The sequence below is a fragment of the Pan paniscus genome, chromosome 2 (genome assembly GCF_029289425.2).
Source record: "Pan paniscus chromosome 2, NHGRI_mPanPan1-v2.0_pri, whole genome shotgun sequence".
NCBI lineage: Eukaryota > Metazoa > Chordata > Mammalia > Primates > Hominidae > Pan > Pan paniscus.
In genome coordinates, this window is record NC_085926.1 from 51,923,428 (window position 1) to 51,943,338 (window position 19,911).

The 19,911-nt window shown below is 55.9% G+C and overlaps 3 protein-coding genes across 10 annotated transcripts in view; 1 reads left to right on the forward strand and 2 right to left on the reverse strand.

Annotated features, from left to right (window-relative positions):
- The window catches only part of IQCF1 (IQ motif containing F1), a 37,491-nt gene extending 33,138 nt beyond the window's left edge, over window positions 1-4,353 (reverse strand). For both annotated transcript variants that reach the window (XM_063602396.1, XM_003818783.4), the window contains exon 1: window positions 155-4,353. The gene's annotated coding sequence lies outside the window, so the exon portion shown is untranslated. The remainder of the gene's footprint in view (window positions 1-154) is intronic.
- Window positions 4,354-4,358: 5 nt separating this feature from the next.
- On the reverse strand, window positions 4,359-13,217 carry RRP9 (ribosomal RNA processing 9, U3 small nucleolar RNA binding protein). Of its 2 annotated transcripts, none has more exons than XM_003818774.6 (15): window positions 12,710-13,217; window positions 12,336-12,418; window positions 9,027-9,136; window positions 8,601-8,668; window positions 8,477-8,518; window positions 8,125-8,251; window positions 7,364-7,488; window positions 7,190-7,282; window positions 6,526-6,626; window positions 6,276-6,410; window positions 6,131-6,193; window positions 5,565-5,710; window positions 5,406-5,485; window positions 4,642-4,715; window positions 4,359-4,533 (listed from the first exon to the last, which is right to left on the reverse strand). In XM_003818774.6, the coding sequence occupies exons 1-15, from the start codon at window positions 12,794-12,796 to the stop codon at window positions 4,440-4,442; spliced, it is 1,428 nt and encodes a 475-aa protein (XP_003818822.1). In that variant the 5' UTR covers window positions 12,797-13,217; the 3' UTR covers window positions 4,359-4,439. The 2 variants fall into 2 exon arrangements, with proteins under 2 accessions (XP_003818822.1, XP_034812470.1); XM_034956579.1 differs by having other exon boundaries at window positions 12,336-12,434; window positions 12,710-12,848.
- Window positions 13,218-13,498: 281 nt separating this feature from the next.
- Window positions 13,499-19,789, forward strand: PARP3 (poly(ADP-ribose) polymerase family member 3). 6 transcript variants are annotated; one of them, XM_034956583.3, is made up of 12 exons: window positions 13,506-13,637; window positions 13,860-13,976; window positions 14,279-14,468; window positions 15,019-15,144; window positions 15,317-15,505; window positions 15,705-15,837; window positions 15,925-16,151; window positions 16,423-16,572; window positions 16,781-16,867; window positions 17,094-17,271; window positions 18,666-18,821; window positions 19,237-19,789. In XM_034956583.3, exons 3-12 carry the CDS (start codon window positions 14,286-14,288, stop codon window positions 19,404-19,406), a joined length of 1,599 nt encoding a protein of 532 aa, XP_034812474.1. In that variant the 5' UTR covers window positions 13,506-13,637; window positions 13,860-13,976; window positions 14,279-14,285; the 3' UTR covers window positions 19,407-19,789. The 6 variants fall into 6 exon arrangements, with proteins under 6 accessions (XP_003818821.1, XP_034812473.1, XP_034812474.1 ...); XM_003818773.6 differs by lacking the exon at window positions 13,860-13,976 and having other exon boundaries at window positions 13,499-13,637; window positions 14,284-14,468; XM_034956582.3 differs by lacking the exon at window positions 13,860-13,976 and having other exon boundaries at window positions 13,499-13,637; window positions 14,284-14,468; window positions 17,094-17,253.
- The last annotated feature ends 122 nt before the right edge of the window (window positions 19,790-19,911 follow it).

Sequence of the window (19,911 nt, forward strand, 5' to 3'; positions counted from 1 at the left end):
CCCATCCCGAGGTTAGTGACCCTCACATGCAGCCCCTGGCACAGCAGCCTCCCAGGAGGACCCAGGAGTTTACTTGGTGGATCCTGCACCTTGGGAAGCCCTGTGGCCCCCTTTAAAGATCTCCACCTGATCTATATCCACCTGTGGTCCTCACCTGATCTTATGCAGTCACCTTTGCTAGCCGGTCTCTTCCTTCTTCTGGCTCCTTGCTGGCAGAATCTGAGCATTTCCTCATTTGTGTCCCCAGATGCTAAAAAGTGCCAGCACAGAGCAAGTACTAAATAAATGCTCATTGAATGAATGAATATTATAAAGTAAAAGAGGACCAGATGCTTCTCTAAGGAGACCCAAGGCCCTAAAGTCCCGAGACCCTTTTCTCCATGCCTAGGGAGAGTCCTGTCACTGTGCTTCCCTGTACCCAGTGTCCCCAGAAAGAGGTGGGGGTGAGCAGGAAGTGACTGGGCTGGGAATGAGGAAGCTCCACATTGGGGAAGGTGGTGTTCAGCACTGGGAACTGGACAGCAACCAGAAGAGCCAGCACTGGAAAGGTAGGGGTGGGGAAGAGAAATGAGACAGAGACGTGGTAGAGTAAGAGGGGTTGAGAGAGGCAGGGCATTTAGCTGGCAGCCAACCCGTCCTGCACCAGCTACCCTTCTGTCTTACTCACCTCTGCCTGGGGTTTCTGTCCACACACTTCTCTAGTCAAGAGGCCCTGGAAAGTGGCTTCTTGAGGAAGATTCTCTTGTCTTAGGCCTTTGCACAGATGATTAAAGACTGGGGGTGCTCTTCCCCCAGGTCTTCCCATCATTCAGGTCTCACTGGATGTCACTTCTCCAGAGACCTTACCCAGTCTCTGTCCTCTCACTCTGCTTGACCTCCTCATTAACACTAATTATCTGGATTTGCATTGTATCTGATTATTTACATGCTTTATACCTCCAGAGGGTAGACTTCTTGAATGCAGGAACTTTTTCTTGTTCGTTTCTGTATCCCCAGGAGCTGGGGCATCACTGGAACACAACCAAGTTTTGTTGGACGGACAGATGCATGGATGGATGGATGGATCAATGGATCAATGGATGGATGGATGGATATGCTACAAAGATGGATATGCTACAATGGATGGATGGATGGATATGCTACAAGGATGGATATGCTACAAGGATATGCTATAAGGGATGGATGGATGGATATGCTACAAGGATGGATATGCTACAAGGGATAGTTTTCCAAGAGAAATTGGAGTTACACTTTCAGAAGGAAATGGGAATGAGTACCTGGCAGACCACACAACAGGTATCGAAGACATATTACTGTCACCATCTCCATAAAGTGGCCTCAATCCTTCCTGTTTGTGGAAAGAAGGTGAGTTGCCAGCCCTATTGCCTTCACCTCCCTGATTTCTAGTTTCCCTTTTGAAGTTAGGATTGATGGTAGATTCCCCCAGAATGGCAGTGATTTGTGTGGCTCAGAGGTTCAGACTGTACTACTAGGCCCATTCTCAGGCAGGAGGGAAGAATGGATATTGGCTGCTCATCTGTCATGCCAACCTCCTAATAGTGGCCAGGGGGTGGCCAGGGGCTGTGGCTCATGCCTATAATCCCAGAACTTTGGGAGGCAAAGGTGGGCAGATCACTGGAGGCCAGGAGTTTGAGACCAACCTGACCAACATAGTGAAACCTCTTCTCTACTAAAAATACAAAAATTAGCCAGGTGTACTGGCTCATGCCTATAAACCCATCTACTTGGGTGGCTGAGGCATGAGACTCACTTGAACCAGGGAGGCAGAGGTTGCAGTGAGCTGAGATCGCACCACTGTACTTCAGCCTGGATGACAGAGCAAGACCCTGTCTCAAAAAAAAAAAAGGGGGGGCCAGTGAGCTAGGGTCTGGTCGTTCATCCTTGACTCTTACTGCACTATCAGAGTCTGAGGTTGCCCTCTAGCACATCCTCTGCCGACTCAGGAGTAAGAAGAGCGTAGCTCTGGCAGGAGAAAGGTGGAGTGATGTTCTGGACTGGACAGTAAACTATGTGGATTCCCTGCCCTTCACAACATGACATGGCAGTCAGTCCCATCAAGAGATGAAGTTTCCTTCCCATCAATCTAGGATGGCCTGCCATTCACTTTGGCCAACTGAATGCAATAGAAGTGCCAGATCCAAGCCCGGACCTCTAGATGACTTGCATGCTTCTCTCCTGGCCTGGGCTAGCCTGCTGGAGAATGAGAAACCACATATGGAAGTGCAGTTTTCCCAGTGTGTCCATTGCCAGCCAACCTCCAAACATAGATAAGTCAAGGTCAGCAGAGCTTCAAACACACAGCTGACTGCAAAATCATGAGTAAGCTCAGCTGGGACCAGAAGAAACCCCCAGTTGGGCTGGACGCGGTGGCTCACGCCTGTAATTCCAACACTTTGGGAGGCTGAGGCAGGCAGATCACCTGAGGTCGGGAGTTTGAGACCAGGCTGACCAACATGGAGAAACCCGTCTCTACTAAAAATACAAAATTAGCCAGGCATGGTGGCACATGCCTATAATCCCAGCTATTCCAGAGGCTGAGGCAGGAGAATCACTTGAACCTGGGAGGCGGAGGTTGCGGTGAGCTGAGATTGCGCCATTGCACTCCAGCCTGGGTAACACTGGGTAACAAGAGCAAGACTCTGTCTCAAAAAAAAAAAAAAAGAAAAGAAACCCCCCGTTGGCCTGCAGACCCATGCACACTAGTGGTTCTAAGCCAATTTTAGGATGGTTTGCACCCAGCAATAGCTAACAGATGCAGGAGCCAGGGAGAACACCTACTCAATCTCAGCCTGAAAGCTGGGTGGAATGCAACCTGCCCGGAACAGGCAGATTTTGGCCAAAGTGGAGGTGAGGAGAAGGGTCCTAGGAGAGGCTGAAGGCACCGGGTTTGCTGATAGCAGCCCCTGCTCAAGAATCCAATAGCAAGGAAGCCCCGACGGAGCAAGGCTGAGAATAGAAACCATGGGAGAAGTTATCTTCACTTTGAATCCAGAGTCCTCGTTTTCGTTTGATGAGAATGTACTTAGGAAAGGGTTCACTCCTTCAGCGGCTTCTCTGGGTTGTTTACAGTGTTTTTCAGGTGTGTTTATGACACTGCTGAGCTCAATTTGGGACGGGACACAGGAGTGAGTGAATTCTACCAACATCTTCTCATCTGCAATAGGATTTTTCAGGCTGGGCACAGTAGCTCACGCCTATAATCCCAACATTTTGGGAGGACGAGGTGGGTGGATCACCTGAGGTCAGGAGTTTGAGACCAGCCTGGCCAACATGGCAAAACCCCATCTCTACTAAAAATACAAAAATTAGCCAGGTGTGGTGGCACGCACCTGTAATCCCAGCTACTTGGGAGGCTGAGGCGGGAGAATTGCTTGAACCTGGGAGGCAGAGGTTGCAGTGAGCCGAGATCGTGCCACTGCACTCCGGCCTGGGCAGTAAGACCGAAACTCCGTCTCAAAAAAAAATGATTTTTCAGAGGCTCAGCCTGAACCTGACCCCTCTGGTCCCAGATTAACCGCAGACACAGGTCAGTCTGAGGGGGAGGCCTCGTGAGCATGGGGTCAAGGGGAGCCCTGTGGCTTCATCTCTCAGGGGACCACACCACTCCTTCACAGTTTCAGCTGTTGGGCCCCATGGGCACGGGGCTTTCCCTTAACACCCCTTCTCCTTTTTCCTGATAGGAGGGGACCTCACTGTGCCTCTACACCTCCAGTCCACCTCTACCTCCTCCTCGCTGGCTTCACCCCGCAGCAGGAGGGAGCTACCCACTCTGAAATCAGAGAGAGTGAGCATTCCTTTGACTCACTTCCCTGGCAGGTAGGTCCTGGCAGGTAGGTCCTGGTTCTGACATTCAGACCAAAGACAGAGCTCTTCCCAACTTGGACCCCTGTCTCCAAACAGTAAGCCCACCAGTGCAGGGTCCCACTCCCACTCCCGACCCCCACACCTCAGGGCAGTCTGTCCCCTCCAGCTTCCTGACCTGACCTGGGAGAGGAAGCGAAGCCAGTTTGATGTGCAGGTCCGCTGTCTACAGTCCAGTCCTGACCCCAGCACCAGCCCTTACAAGCCCTGGCTTCTGAGCTGAGGGGTGAGTAGCTTCTGACCCCGACCACCCAGAGCAGTGGCAGGCAGCTAGCCTGAGGAGGTCGTGCAGGACACGCAGGGGCAGGAGCCAGGAGCCAGTTGAGGTCTCCATCCCAAGTTCTTTGGAAAAGGATAACAGCCCTCAGGCTAGCAGAGGGGCAGAGCTAGGAGACTGCTGGAGTCCTGCCCCTCCCCAGGCCACCTCCCACCCAGTCCTTCATGCACCCCCACCCCCACCAAAAAGCTACAAGAGATAAGGCCCAAAAGAGGAGGCTTTTAATACAAAGAGGGTGGGGCATAGCCTGGGAAGGACTTAAATAAGGAGGATAAGAGTGTCAGGAACCAGCAGCTGGGGGTACAGGGACCCTGCGGAGTGGGATGATGCAGACAGAATTCCGAGCCTCTTTGATTCTCCACCATCGGCCAAGCCTGCAGGGAGTGCAAGACGCAGCTGAGACTCGGCCCAGTCTCCACCCCATTTCCACCGAGCTGACCAGCCTGCACCACCTTACCTGAACCCTCGAGGGCCACACATACCTGTGCTCCTGCCCTACCCCAGCCACCAGGAAGTCCCCAGAGCTGGAGAACTTGAGGCTGTTGATAAAACCCACCTGAGCAGAAAGACAACACGGAAAGACATTAGAATGCCCCCCGCCACCACCGTCCTCAGCATCACAGTCAAGGGCTGGGCCTTATCAGGCCTGGGTTAAATCCCTGCTCTGCCTCCTGCCACCTGGTGACACAGGCCAGCCCTTCACTTGTCAGGGCCTTAGCCTCCACATCTGCGAGATGGGGGTAAGCAGAGCACGGGGCTAGCAGTGAGTTTGTGAGGATGAAGGAGGCAGTGTACACCAAGTATGGCCTGAGGCTGGCTCCTGGTGGTGGGGCCCTGGAGACCCCATGACTGTCCCCACTGACCTAGACCCTGCATTCTCAGCACACATCACTGACAGATCCTGCCACCCTCCCCCAGGTCACCCTAGTGTGGACAGTGAGGTCCACACCCTCTAGCCTGGCACCCAATCTGGCACCAGCAGTACAGAATTCATCACAGGGCCAGGCCTCCATGCCTCTCCCCATGCTGCTCCCTGACTTGTACCCCAGCACCCTGGACAGGGCCTAGGATAGGAAGGGGAGCAGAGGAGGGAAAGTGGGGAGGGTTCCTGCCAGGCCCTGTGCTAGGAGCTGGCCCTGCCCTGAGAAGGTTCCCTTCTGGCAGGAAGAAAGACCTTAAAGAGCTAATTCCAGGGGCCTAGGCAGTGTGGCAGAGACAGGCTGAGCATTCAAGCCCACTCACTCACCAGGGGGATGTCACAGAGAAGGTCAAGCTGCCGGAAGCCTTCCCCACACTGCCAAAGCCGCACACAGGAGCTGTGGGAGCCTGGGGAGACTGGAACAGTGAGCAACCCCTGCACCGGCCCACCCGGCGACCCCTCCTCCCTGCCTCTCAGGGCACCCACCTGTGGCCACAAGGTCTGTGTTGAGGAGGGCTGCCACCGACGATATCCAGAAGGGCTGCTCCAGGCCTGGCTCTCCCCGCAGCCCATGAGCTTCACGCTGCAGGGCAAGTGGTCGCTTCTTGGAGAGACCCCACAAGGCCACAGAGCTATAAACAGGGAGGGAATACAGCAGTGAGGGGGCCAGAGGCAGAAAAGGCCCCCTGTGTAACACAAAGGATTAATGCTTGAGGGGATGGATACCCCATTTCCCATGATGTGATTATTACATATTGCATGCCTGTATCAAAACATCTCAAGTACCCCACAAATACGTACACCTACTAAGCACCCACAAACAATTTTTTTTAATTCTAAAAAAAAAGAAAAAAGGCCACATGACAGGAAGGGATCAAGGGCACACAGCCCAGACAAGGTCATCTGAGCTCTCTGCCTCATCATCCTCATCTATGAAAAGAGGTTACAACAGCTCCCCCACTGGGGGTGCCCTGAGGCAAGCTGAGCGCCCCGTGGGCAGCCAGCACTCAGGAGCAGAAGCCGTGGCCAGAGACATCCAAAGGACCTCTTACCCATCGTCCGCGCCGGACACCATGTGCTCCTCATTGATTAGGTGGATGCAGTCGATGGAGCCCCTGGAGAAAGGGGCTGTGAGAAGCGTGGCCCAAGCCCACCCCCAGCCCATGTAGCCCCCACTGGCATGGCAGGCCACCTTACTGGTGGCCATAGAAGACAAGCTGGGACTCCTCGGGGATCTTCCACACACGTACAGTCCCATCCCGGCCCCCAGCCGTCACACAGCACTCCCGGCTCAAGGCATCCAGCGCAGCCACAGCGTCCTGATGTCCGAAGCTAGAGGGCCGGGCAGAGCAGGATAGTGGGGATAGGGGTATTGCATGAACTCACGGGCACACACTCCCACACCCTCTCCCACACCATCCACACACCCTCTCCCAAACACACTCACAGCGTCTCCACGTAGGAGTTCTCTGCCACATTCCACACCTTCACGGAGCGATCGTGGGATGTGCTGTAGAGCTGGTGGGTGCCTCTGCGGAATGCCAGACCCTAAGGGTGCATGGGGAGAGGACAAAGGGGACCTGGACTACAGCAGGCGAGAGACAAGTCAGGCCCAGGGAGGACTTCCCAAAAAGCAAGCCATGTGGCACGTGCTGTGAGGCAATTTTGTGCTGCCCACATGCCCGTCTGCCCCGAGCAGATGCAGACGTCTTTTTTATTTATTTATTTTTTTTAGCGACAGGGTCTCATTCTGTTGCTCAGGCTGGAGTGCAGTGGTGCGATCATAGCTCACTGCAGCCTCCATCTCCTGGGCTCAAATGATCCTCCATCTCGGCCTCCCAAAGTGCTAGGATTATAGGCAAGAGCCGCTACATCCCGCCCAGAGGCGGCTTCTCAAGGCCCTCGTTGATTCCTGAGCAAGCTCGGCCCGGTCTCCCCCAGCTCCTCCCCATCCCTTTAGCCCATTTATGTATTTTACAGCACCACTCACTACCCACTCGCTACCCCAGGATGCAGGTTCCCTGAGGACAGAGACTCCAGAGGCCAGCACTGAGCCTAGAACACTAGCATGTGCCCACTAAAGATCCACTGGCATAGACCCAGCTCCTCACCGACACTGCATCCCGGTGTCCTGTGAAGGTGTACAAGTGCTGGCAGCTCTGGGCCTCCCAAATGAGAATGAGCTTGCTGCGGTCACCAGAGGCCTGCAGGGATGAAGACAATGATCACAGGCACCCACCATGCACCAGACCTCCCACCTGCCCCCAGGGCCAACCTGGCCTTACAAGGTACTTGCCGTCGGAGGAGATGGCCATGCAGAGGACGTGGCTGCTGTGGCCAGGGGGCTTTCCCTCGGCACCCTTCTTGGCTCGAGGAATCACATGCAGCTTCCGTCCACTCTCCACGCTCCCTGCCATTGGGGGTGGGGGAGAAGCTACTGGGATGGGGGGATAGGGCTGGCTGGCAACCCCCCTCAAGGGGCAGCATGGAAAGAAGAGCCATGGCAAATGTCCCGGACTCGGCCAGAAGACCTGGCTCAGCCACCGTGAGCCTCTGGACAAGCTGCCTCAGTTTCCTCATCTATGAAGAGGGACATTAGTGCCAAACAGCAGCCACAAAGCCCAAAAAAGAGAAGGGATGTACAAGGGCTTTGGGATTGATGGTGTGAGTTCTTCTGTTACTACAGTGGGTGTAGAAGGAACCGCTGGTCAGCCAGCAACGGGTGGGAAACCAGGAGGACCGGGCACTCAATCCCAGGACTGCACAGCCTCAAATGTCTTCTAGTCCAACCACCCAGCTGCAGCATTAATTCCCATTAAATCATCATCCTGACTTTGCCCAAAGGTCTCTAGGGACAGGGAGCTCATAAGCCCCACTGCCAGGCAGCAGCTTTCACTGTCACCCAGAGAGCACTTCTAGGGCAGCAAACCTGCCTCCAGAGACTTCCCCACTTCAGGGCTCAGCCTGCCGTGACCACTCCCACTCCCCGGACCAGCCCTCCTGGATCCGCCACGGGGGCTCCAGCCCCACCCAGGCACTCACTCACACTTAATGACGGTGCAGTCTTTGGCAGCAGAGAAGATGGCTGAGTCATCGGGGGTGATGACCAAACATGTGATAGAGAGCTGGTGCCCCCGTAAAACGCGAATGTCAGCTGAGGCTGGGGCCTGGATCTGGGCAGACAGGGGCCGGGTCATTGTGGCTAGTGGCATAAAGGCACCACCTCACCAACCCCACTGCGCAGTGTTGGCCTTTCCCACCCAGGCCAGAAGGAAAACAAGACCCAAGGCTACAACGACCAGATCCTTACCTGATCAGATAGGCCCAAGTGTCCACCACGTTCCAAGTGGGGCCCCCAATTCCCTCCAACCTTATACCAAAATACCATGCCCACTCACCTCTTTTGCCACCAACTTCTGCAGCCTGCCCCTCTGCTCGAGCTGCATGGAGAAGAGATGGATGAGACCCTGGGAGCAGATCAGCTCCACCCCCGCCCTCCCCCAACTCTCCCTCCACACTTACCACATCCTCCTTCAGGCGCCCCGCCACCTGGTCCTCCTCAAATGCACGGGCCTCAGCCTTCTCCTCCTCTGTGCAGGCCAGACCAGACCAAGTAAACTGAGGCTGAGACCCCTCTTTCCCTTCCATCCTGTCCCCATCCCACTGCCCCAGGGCTGGATAATGCAGGAAGCTCCAGCTGCCTCAGCAGAGGGGAGGGCAAGCTGGAGGGTTTCCTCCTGCCTTTACTTATCGGATCAGCCCCCTGCAGGCTCCCCAGGAGGCCCATGAGAGCTTCTGGCCACCCCCACAGGGCAGCCAGCACTGACAGCCTGGGCACCCACTGGGAACCCATGTCAGTCACCCATCAAGTGGCTGGGGCTGCAGCGGCAGGCAGCAGACCAGCACAGGCAGAAGCCCTGGCCATGGCTGGCCTGCCCACTGGCTCACCTTGCTGACGGAGCTGCTCTAGGTAGAGCTTGGCCAAGCGCAGCTTCTTTTCCTGTGCAGTTTCCTCCAGCTCCTCCTCCTCCTCCTCCTCAGGCTTCCTTGGAGCTAGGCTGTGGGCAGGAAGGGGCTGGGTCTGAGGGGCTCACCTTGTTCCTCTGGCCGCTAGGATCGTGCCTTCTGGATGCTCACCTTGCCATCCAACCTCCCCCATTCCCTGCCAGCCCACATGGCCGGTGACTACACTGCAGAAAACTGAAGGATGTGACTCCCCAAACTAAAAGGCCCCACTCAGTGCCCCACGTAGGGGTGGAAACAGACCCAAATCCCAAAGAGATCACTAAAGCCTCTCAACTCTGGGGGAAAGAGGAGGCTTCCAAGAGAAACCAGGCTTCCAAAAGAAATCAGGTCACATACAAAGAGTCAGGAATCAAAATGTGCAGGCATCTCAACAGCAATACTGAGAACAAGAAGACAAAGAAGCCTCACACACAAAGCTCTGGAGGAATACACTGACCCCTAAAATGCCATGCCCAGTCAAACAATCAACGACGACACTGCCAGGTGTGCAAGGTGCCATGGAATTTTCTCCCTCTTTTTCTTTAGGAAGGATAGAGGCTGTGCTCCCAAACAAGAGGGTAAACTGGGAAAGAGAAAGGCAAGCGATACCGGAAACCAGAGATGCGACACAAGAGAGCAGAAAGGGTGACACTATCCCCAGACATGACGGGGGCAGTCTGGATCAGATCCAAGGACCCACCAGGCAGACACACCAGGACTGTCATCACCACAGCACCATCATTTACCCTGGGAACAAGGTTCCAAGCGAACCTTCACTGTTTGGGGATTGGCCTTTACTGGTGAAGTTACGGCTTTCCCCTCCATGCCCCAGCCCCCGGACCAGCTGAGAGTACTCACTTCACTCAAAGACAGGTGCTGCTTTGACCTGCTCCTGGGAGCTGGGGGTAGGTCATGGGCACTCAGACACAAAGAGAATCCAGGGCAGCCCACTCCCTCTGATCATGTGCCTGAAGACATCTAGTCTCTGTCCACTCCCCTAACCATGTTTCCCAAGACTCACTCGTAAACCTGCCCCTGACTTCCCCAGAAGGGACCTTGAAAACTCTCAGGAAAGCCAAAGCTGGACCATGCCCCAGAAATAATTTAGTGCCCTGTGCCTGGCAAGCCTTCAGCCAACAGGGCTAGTGCTGCCCTTCCCTTACACAGCCAAGGGACCTGTGTTAACTTCGGACTTCTACTCAATTTAGCCAAACTAATTAATCTATTGTTGAAGGATTCATACGCATGAGGCAGAACGCTAAAGAAATGCAAGGGAATTACACACTATGATTCCATTTACAGGGCATGCTAGAAAATGCACAACTCTAGGGGCAGTGGTTAGCAGAGACTTGGGGGGAAGGAGAGGGGCTGACTACGAAGGAGCAGGAGGAGTTCTGGAGGGTGATGAAACTCTTTACCTTCAGGGTAGAGGTGGTCACACGACTGTGTGTGTTTGTCAAAACTCACTGAACTATAACTTTAAAAAGTGAATGTTACTATATGTAAATTATACCTAAATGGAAAATGTTAATTTTTTAAAAGAAGAACAAAGAAACCAAAGAAATGATTAACTCAAGTTAGGAATGACAGTTGCGGCTTCTAAGTTTCTGCAAATGTTCTAGTTCTTAACCTAAGTGGTAAGTAAGTGTACAGAGGTTTACCATTTTACCATTACTCTCTGTAGTGCAAATATATCTCATTCACTTTTCTGTATCTAACACACTTCACAACACAACATTCTAAAAATATTTAAAAGCACTTAGCCCACACTAGCCTGGCACACACTCACCCACAATAACCTTCAGATTAAGAAAAGTACATTAATGGCTGGGTGTGGTGGCTCACGCCTATAATCCCAGCACTCTGGGAGGCTAAGATGGGCGGATCACTTGAGGTCAGGAGTTCGAGACCAGCCTGGCCAACATGGTGAAACTCCATCTCTACTAAACATACATAATTAGCCAGGCATGGTGGTGCAGGCCTATAATCCCAGCTACTCAGGTGGCTGAGGCAGGAGAATCACTTGAACCTGGGAAGCAGAGGTTGCAGTGAGCCGAGATCGCACCACTGCACTCCAGCCTGGGCAACAGAGTGAGACTCTGTCTCAAAAACAACAAAAAAAAAGTACATTATTTCCATGAGCAAATTAAGGCAACACATACTCAATTTTAGAAGCGAGTTCTAAAGTCAACTCATAGGGAAGGCACTAGGATTCTCTGGTCCAAGAGCCTCCAACCCACAGGGTCAGGCCTGACACCATGCCTGACCCTTTGAAAACCTGCAAGCAACCACACCCATCACCTGCAGAAATGAGGGAGGCATCCAAAGCCCTCTACAATCTACATGCACTTATGACCAGTCCTCCTGTTTTTGTGTGTGGTTTTTTTTTAGAGACAGGATCTTGCTGTCACCCAGACTGGAGAGCAGTGCATGATCATAGTTCAACTCCCTGGGAAGGGATCCCCAAACCTTAGCCTCCTGAGTAGTTGGGACTACAGGGGCACACCACCATACCCAGCTAACTTTTTTTTTTTTTTTGTACAGACAAGATCTCGCTATGTTGCCCAGGCTGGTCTCAAACTCCTGACATCAAGCAATCCTCCCGCCTTGGCCTCCCAAAGTGCTGGGATTAGAGGCATGAGTTACCAGGCCCAGCCCCCTTCCATCTTTTCTACTGCCCATTCTGGCACACTTACACCTCAGACTTTCCTCTGATCACTGAATGCCTTCCCTACCTCTCCGTGAGAGACTCCTCTTCATCTCTCAAGACCCTATTTAAATGTCCCTCCTCTGTTCCCAGAACACACAACTATAAAATACACACCTCACTACAACACACTCTCTTCACCCGCCTGCCTATCTCTGCACTTCCAACAGCAAAGGCAGTGCCTGGCATGTTAAGAGACGGGGAGCCCAGTAATTGTGAAATTGCAGGAAAACTGGCAAGGGAAGAAGGATGCAAGAAATACTTGACAGCTTTGTTCTGTTTTCCTGCAATTTCTCAATCAGTCCAGTCCCTGCCAAAACCTAAGGAGGTCTCAATGGCCTTGGATTGGGGCCCAGGGTCCTTCCACCCAGAGACCTCGCAGAAACAAGACTTTGCAGGACCAGAAACTAAAGGAAACAGCCACGATCTCAGAGCCAAGGGCCAGAGTCTTGGATTCTAGGCTCAGTTCTGTTCGGACTCACTCAGTCTTCCGTGCACCATAGGACTCAGTTTTCCCTCCCACTATGTGGAAAAGAACAGCTCACCTCTCGCTCTCAGAGTCGCTGGAGATCTCCTCATTCATCTTGCCGCCACCCTTGGATTTGCCCCTGTCCCCCGCAGAGTCGGCCTGGGAATTATACGGTCTTTTCTTTGGTCAGGGGTCCAGACCACCCTGGCATTGACCAAGGGCCCCCCCCGCCCTCGGTTCCCTCAGAACCCCAGGAATGGGGAAGGCGGTGGTTCCCGGGTTAAGCGAACGGCTTTCTAGGATTTGGCTCGCGGAGAGAGGGACGAAGCTGACTCCAGCAGGGGTCCAGGGCGAAGGGCTGGGGAAGGGCCCGGACCCAGGTCCCCTGGATGGGATGACGGTTGTCCGAGTAGCAGGGCTGACCGCGGCCCTCAGAAGCGCCATGCTCACCTTTCGCCGCCGCTTGCCGGCCCCCGCGCCAGCCCCGGCCCCAGAGGCCGGCTTTCCCCGCTTACGAGCAGCCGCTGTTGCCGACATGCTGCCCACCAGGCGTGTAGCAGCGGCCGCAGAACTCACGTGGCAGCTGAACCCTCCCAGCTCCCCAGCCGCCTGGCAAGACCCCGCGTATTGATAGGCTTCCACCGCCCGCCGGGCCCCGCCTCCTACTGCTCCATTGGGTCCTTCTGCAGGCTCTGCCACGCCCCCAGGCACCCATAGGATGCACGCTTGTAGCCCCGCCTTCTGAAGTTCCTAGGCTCCCGCACCAGGCTCGAGTAGGAAGCCCGCATCTCCACGGCGCTTCCGGCCTGAAGCTGTGGCGCTTGCGCTCTGCTGCTGGCCGACTTCGAAGTCGGAGCAAGAGCCTTCTCTGTGTTTGCGCCCCTTGGCCGCTGGGGGGCGCCAGAGACGCGGCGCCCTTTCGCGTTCTGGAACGTGACTCCTCCCCTCCATGGGCAGCCCGGCGCTAGACCCAACGGGGATCCAAGCAGCCCCGGGGAGAGGGAGGCTGCGTTTGTATCCGGGCCCAAGGTCACCGCGCGACCGGCAGATGCGTGCTGCAGGCCCCGGCCACATGAGCAGCGCTACGGACGCGACTGCCCCGGCCTTGGATATGCCAGATCGAGTGTCCACCCGTCCGTGGGACTGGTCGCCTGACTCGGCCTGCCCCAGCCTCTGCTTCACCCCACTGGTGGCCACATAGCCGATGTCTAATCCCCCACACAAGCTCATCCCCGGCCTCTGGCGATTGTTGGGAATTCTCTCCCTAATTCACGCCTGAGGCTCATGGAGAGTTGCTAGACCTGGGACTGCCCTGGGAGGCGCACACAACCAGGCCGTGTGGCAGCCAGGACCTCTCCCATGTCCCTGCTTTTCTTGGGTGAGTGTCCTATGGTCCTGCCCACAGCAGGGCAGGGCAAGGCCTGGTGGGACTGGCCTTTGCCCTCTATCAGTTCAAGGCCACTGATCCGGAGTTCTGGCTCCTCAGAACTCTTGAGTCCATTGGGAAGGGCTTCTACAGCTCTGGGTTCTAAGCTCCGGGAGGATAAATCTGGCCCCAAGAATCCTGCCCCCAGGAGCCTCTGCCCACCCTCCCCCATAGCTCGGTGACTCAGCCCGGCAACCATGCCAGGGCCGAACTAGCTGACACAAGGGGAGGAGCCCCGAAGTGGAAGAGAGAGATCCTCCTTTCACTTTCCCTACCCCTCAGGACACACAGGTGAGCTGCAGAGGGTAGGGAGCCAGGCAGACCCTGTTGACCAGAGTGGGCAGACTGGACAGAGTCCTAACCTTGCACTTGGGACTGGGGAAAGGGGTGTTTCTGAGTGACAAAGAGCCGGGTGTGGTCTGGGGCTGGGAATGCCGTCAGAGTGGACACAGGATGCAGTGGGAGGCCACCGAAGGGCCAACTCGGGGTGGGGCAAGTTGGTGCTGTGCTGGCCTAGGGCAGGGGTGGGGACTGAGAGTGGGTCGTTGGGGATGAGGAGACCATGGAGGCCTAAGGGCCTCTCTGTGCCCCAGGACAGCCATGGCTCCAAAGCAGAAGCCCTGGGTACAGACTGAGGGCCCTGAGAAGAAGAAGGGCTGGCAGGCAGGAAGGGAGGAGGACCCCTTCCGCTCCACCGCTGAGGCCCTCAAGGCCATACCCGCAGAGAAGCGCATAATCTGCGTGGATCCAACATGTCCACTCAGCAGCAACCCCGGGACCCAGGTGAGCTGCAGTCCCCAGTCAGGCCCAGAGCCTGCCCACTGATAAGCACAAACACACCCAGGCCACCCCCTTAGGACTCTGTTCTGGTTTTGGAGCCCAAGGCCCCCAGGTAAGCGCCAGAGCAAGGCCATGTTCTCCTGACCCCAGACGTCAGGGCTGTGTCCCGTCAGGTCCAGGCGGGTCACATCTGCCCTTCAGACCCCATGCAGGCCTCCTCCCACCGCACTTAGGGAAAGGCTGTGACTACATCAGTCTCCTGGGCGCTTGCCCAGGTCCCCTCAGGGCAGAGCCATGTCCCTCTCAGATTCCCCCATCCAGGGCCCAGCTGTGTCCCCCCCAGCACCCCCCATACCTCCATGTCAGGGTTTAGCCATGTCCTCTCACACCGCATCCCCTAGGGAAGAGCAGTGACCCCCCCAAGCTTCCAAGACAGGGTCCCTCTGACTCCCACTGCCGTCAGACTCCTGTCCCCATCAGAGCCCTCTCGGTGTACGGCCAGGCACCCCATCTGACCCCAGCCAGCCTGCCCCCCACCTCCCCTCTGGCCCAGGTGTATGAGGACTACGACTGCACCCTGAACCAGACCAACATCGAGAACAACAACAACAAGTTCTACATCATCCAGCTGCTCCAAGACAGCAACCGCTTCACCTGCTGGAACCGCTGGGGCCGTGTGGTGAGTGCCCTGCCTGCTCTGCACATACTCCCCAGGGTCCTCAAAAGGCCACAGCTACTGACTGGGGGGGGCACCTCCCAACTGTCCCGGGGCGCTCAGCACAGGGCCTGGCCCGACACACAGGCCAGCAAATGCTGATGGTGGGCATACCCCTGAAGGCTGTCGGTTGCAGGGAGAGGTCGGCCAGTCAAAGATCAACCACTTCACAAGGCTAGAAGATGCAAAGAAGGACTTTGAGAAGAAATTTCGGGAAAAGACCAAGAACAACTGGGCAGAGCGGGACCACTTTGTGTCTCACCCGGGCAAGTACACACTTATCGAAGTACAGGCAGAGGATGAGGCCCAGGAAGCTGTGGTGAAGGTGAGATGGCCAAGGAAGGTGGGCAGGCCCTGGACTGAGGGAGGGGACTCGTTGGAGAGTTCCCGCTGGTTGGGCTCTGCCACTGCCCAGCTGCGCAGCCTCAGCCACAGAACTCCCCTCTGGCCTCAGGCTGGCTGGTCTCTGTCTGGTGTCGCGCCCTGCCCAGCTGCTCCTGCCCACATGTGCCCTCTATCTTCAGGTGGACAGAGGCCCAGTGAGGACTGTGACTAAGCGGGTGCAGCCCTGCTCCCTGGACCCAGCCACGCAGAAGCTCATCACTAACATCTTCAGCAAGGAGATGTTCAAGAACACCATGGCCCTCATGGACCTGGGTGAGGGGTGAGAGGCAGGCAGGGTGGCAGGGGCCTCAGGGTGGCAGGGCTGTGGGGCTGAGTCTCCCCACTCCCCTGTCCCCCTAGATGTGAAGAAGATGCCCCTGGGAAAGCTGAGCAAGCAACAGATTGCACGGGGTTTTGAGGCCTTGGAGGCGCTGGAGGAGGCCCTGAAAGGCCCCACGGATGGTGGCCAAAGCCTGGAGGAGCTGTCCTCACACTTTTACACCGTCATCCCGCACAACTTCGGCCGCAGCCAGCCCCCGCCCATCAATTCCCCTGAGCTTCTGCAGGCCAAGAAGGACATGCTGCTGGTGAGGGCTGGCAGGGATGCGGGCAGGCAGTGGGGCACTGAACAGACAGCCTAGGCGAGCGAGATGAGGGGCAGGTGGCCAAGAAGGCCCAGAAGGATGGACTGCCTCGGGCAGGCTGACAGACGGGTGGGGAAGGCTGGGCAGACAGATAGGTTGGGGAGGGACAGGCGGGACACACAGGTGGGGTGGCTACAATACCAGTCATGTGAGAGAGGAGAGGGGAGGCCAGAGGTCAAGTGGGAAGACAAACTGCCAGGGCCCATCATCCTAGGTGCTGGCGGACATCGAGCTGGCCCAGGCCCTGCAGGCAGCCTCTGAGCAGGAAAAGATGGTGGAGGAGGTGCCACACCCCCTGGACCGAGACTACCAGCTTCTCAAGTGCCAGCTGCAGCTGCTAGACTCTGGAGCACCTGAGTACAAGGTGAGTTGGGCCCCACAGAGGGGCCAGGCTATCAGTGGGCACTGTCCCTCTGCCCACCTGCCCTCGAGGTGCCCAGAGGAATACTCGCCCTCAGCCTTCTCTTCCTGTGTCTCCAGGGCCTGAGGAGGGCTTGGGACTGGGGGAAGAAAAATGGGGGATTAGCTCCCGAGCCTCCCACCCTGGCAACCAGCTTCTGCTCTCCCCACAGGTGATACAGACCTACTTAGAACAGACTGGCAGCAACCACAGGTGCCCTACACTTCAACACATCTGGAAAGTAAACCGAGAAGGGGAGGTGAGGGAGGTTCCCCCACCTCTCCCCCATCACCACTGTGCCTTAGGAAGATGTCCTTGGCTAATCGGTCCCTTAGCAAATCGTTTAGCAGCTCTGGTCAGTTTCTGCCGGCCATGAGTGCGTGTGAGTAAGCAGAGGGACGCTAGGCCTTGGTCACGAGCAGCAGGGCAAGGCGACTGAGTGCTCGGGTGGCATCACTCCCATTTCTCACTTCCTCTCCACTCAGGAAGACAGATTCCAGGCCTACTCCAAACTGGGTAATCGGAAGCTGCTGTGGCATGGCACCAACATGGCCGTGGTGGCCGCCATCCTCACTAGTGGGCTCCGCATCATGCCACATTCTGGTGGGCGTGTTGGCAAGGGCATCTACTTTGCCTCAGAGAACAGTAAGTCAGCTGGATATGGTGAGGTGCCCCTCTGGGCCAAGCCCTGGGAGGGTTGGCACTAAGATGGATTGGGCCCAGTCCTTGGCCACTGGAAATTCATGGTGAATCCAAGAGAGGAATCCTTTAATGGTTAATGACTACAGTGCTCAGTGGGTTGTCCTGGGCTTTGGTGGCGGGGGTCTTAGAGAAAGTGTCTGATGGTCAGGGATGGCTTCCTGGGGGAGGCAATACAGATAGGATGGGTGCACCAACCAGACCTGGGAGGGGGTAAAGGGGGAGCCTTTGAGCCAGGTGTGGTGGCACACACCTGTAGTTCCATCTACTCTGGAGGCTGAGGCAGGAGGAACGCTTGAGCCCACAAATTTAAGGCTGCCATGAGCTATGATCACACTCCAGCCTGTGTGACAGAGCCAGACTCCATCTGAAAAAATAAAAATAAAAAAGAGGAGACGTCAAGGCAAGGGGATGGGCAGAGAGGCTGGGAGGATGTGAGGATGTGGCAGGTCAGGGCTTCCAAACACTTCCTGATACTGGAGCTCAGAGCAATGCCTAGCGGGGGCAGGGTGGGTTAGGGGCCCAGAACGATCGAGGAGGCTTTATCCAGAGAGTGATGGTTAGCCCAGCTGGACTTGTCTGTAGCAGGATCCCAGTGGCTACAGCTGTGGAGAGGGGGGCAGCAGCCAGAGGCTGCAGAGAGGCCATGCTCTTATCCAGGCTGGATGTGATGGGTGCCTGGCCCAAGGGCTGGGAAGTGCAGGGGAGGGAGCCCATGAGAGGGGCATGTAGGAGATGGGATGGGGAGCGTGTGGGAAAGGGTCAAGCCTGTCTCCAGTGACTTCTGAGTTTCTGGCCAGGAGTGTCCTCACCAAAATGACCCCCCCAGACCAGCTCCTCCACCCAGGCTGTCCCCATCATTGGAGGCCACCACCCAGCTGGCCAAGAGAGCAAGGACCAAGGATTCATCCCAGAACAGATGGGGCTGAAGTTCTAGGATGCCTGAGGTCACCAAGAGGAAGGGGTCCACCAGGAGGGCAGAGGGGCTTAGGAAAGAGTGGCGGGGTGGAGGGCTTAGGAGAGCCAGCGCGAGGAAGTCCCAGGTAGGGGCTGATGATGTCAGGAGCAAAGTCAGCAGAGCAGGCCAGGGAGAAAAGCCCCTGCCACGGGTTTGGTCACTGGGAGGCCATTGCTGACCTTGGTGAGGACAGCAGAGGGTACAGATGCCTGGCCATAGGGAGCACAGTGAGGTGGGAGGGAGCAGGCCGGGACAAGGAGGGAGTGACCGTTGGGGGAGAGTGAGCCTTTTCTTGCTGGAGCAGCAAAGCCAGAAGGAATAACATCGCAGCAGAGAGGGGCCCCACAGGTCAGCAGGAGGCAGGCTGAGCTGCCCACCGGTGCCTCCCTGTGTCCTGCAGTTATTGGCATGAAGTGTGGGGCCCACCATGTCGGCTACATGTTCCTGGGTGAGGTGGCCCTGGGCAGAGAGCACCATATCAACACGGACAACCCCAGCTTGAAGAGCCCACCTCCTGGCTTCGACAGTGTCATTGCCCGAGGCCACACCGAGCCTGGTGAGTCCTCAGAAGCTGTACAGCCCAAGGAGAGAGGTGGGGCCGAGATAGGGGCTGGGACATTTTCAGGGAGGGGGCTGTGAAGAGGGACAAAAAGAAGCTTCCCTGTCGTCACTCAGTTTGTCATTTGACAAACATCCACTGGTTCAACAAATCATTCCTGGGCATCCCGGAGGGCTTCAAAAAGAGGAGTTGTTGACTGAGCATTGAAGGATTAGTACGAGTTTCCCAGAGAGAAGTCGGGGAGGACACCCCAGGCAGAAGCCCCAGCCCCTGCAGTGGTCTGGAGGTGGACAAGGTGGAAATTAGCAGGCGTGCCCCGTGACAGACATGCAGAGCGTAGGGGTCAGGACTTACTCGTAAGGCCTGGGACCAGTGACCCCTGGGCCACCCTGGCCCTTGCTGTGCCCTGCAGATCCGACCCAGGACACTGAGTTGGAGCTGGATGGCCAGCAAGTGGTGGTGCCCCAGGGCCAGCCTGTGCCCTGCCCAGAGTTCAGCAGCTCCACATTCTCCCAGAGCGAGTACCTCATCTACCAGGAGAGCCAGTGTCGCCTGCGCTACCTGCTGGAGGTCCACCTCTGAGTGCCCGCCCTGTCCCCCGGGGTCCTGCAAGGCTGGACTGTGATCTTCAATCATCCTGCCCATCTCTGGTACCCCTATATCACTCCTTTTTTTCAAGAATACAATACGTTGTTGTTAACTATAGTCACCATGCTGTACAAGATCCCTGAACTTATGCCTCCTAACTGAAATTTTGTATTCTTTGACCACATCTGCCCAGTCCCTCTCCTCCCAGCCCATGGTAACCAGCATTTGACTCTTTACTTGTATAAGGGCAGCTTTTATAGGTTCCACATGTAAGTGAGATCATGCAGTGTTTGTCTTTCTGTGCCTGGCTTATTTCACTCAGCATAATGTGCACCGGGTTCACCCATGTTTTCATAAATGACAAGATTTCCTCCTTTTTTAAGGCTGAATGGTACTCTGTTATGTATATGCACCACATTTCCTCTATCCGTTCATCTATCAGTGGACACCAAGGTGCTTCCATATCTTGGCTATTGTGAACAGTGCTGCAGTGAACTGG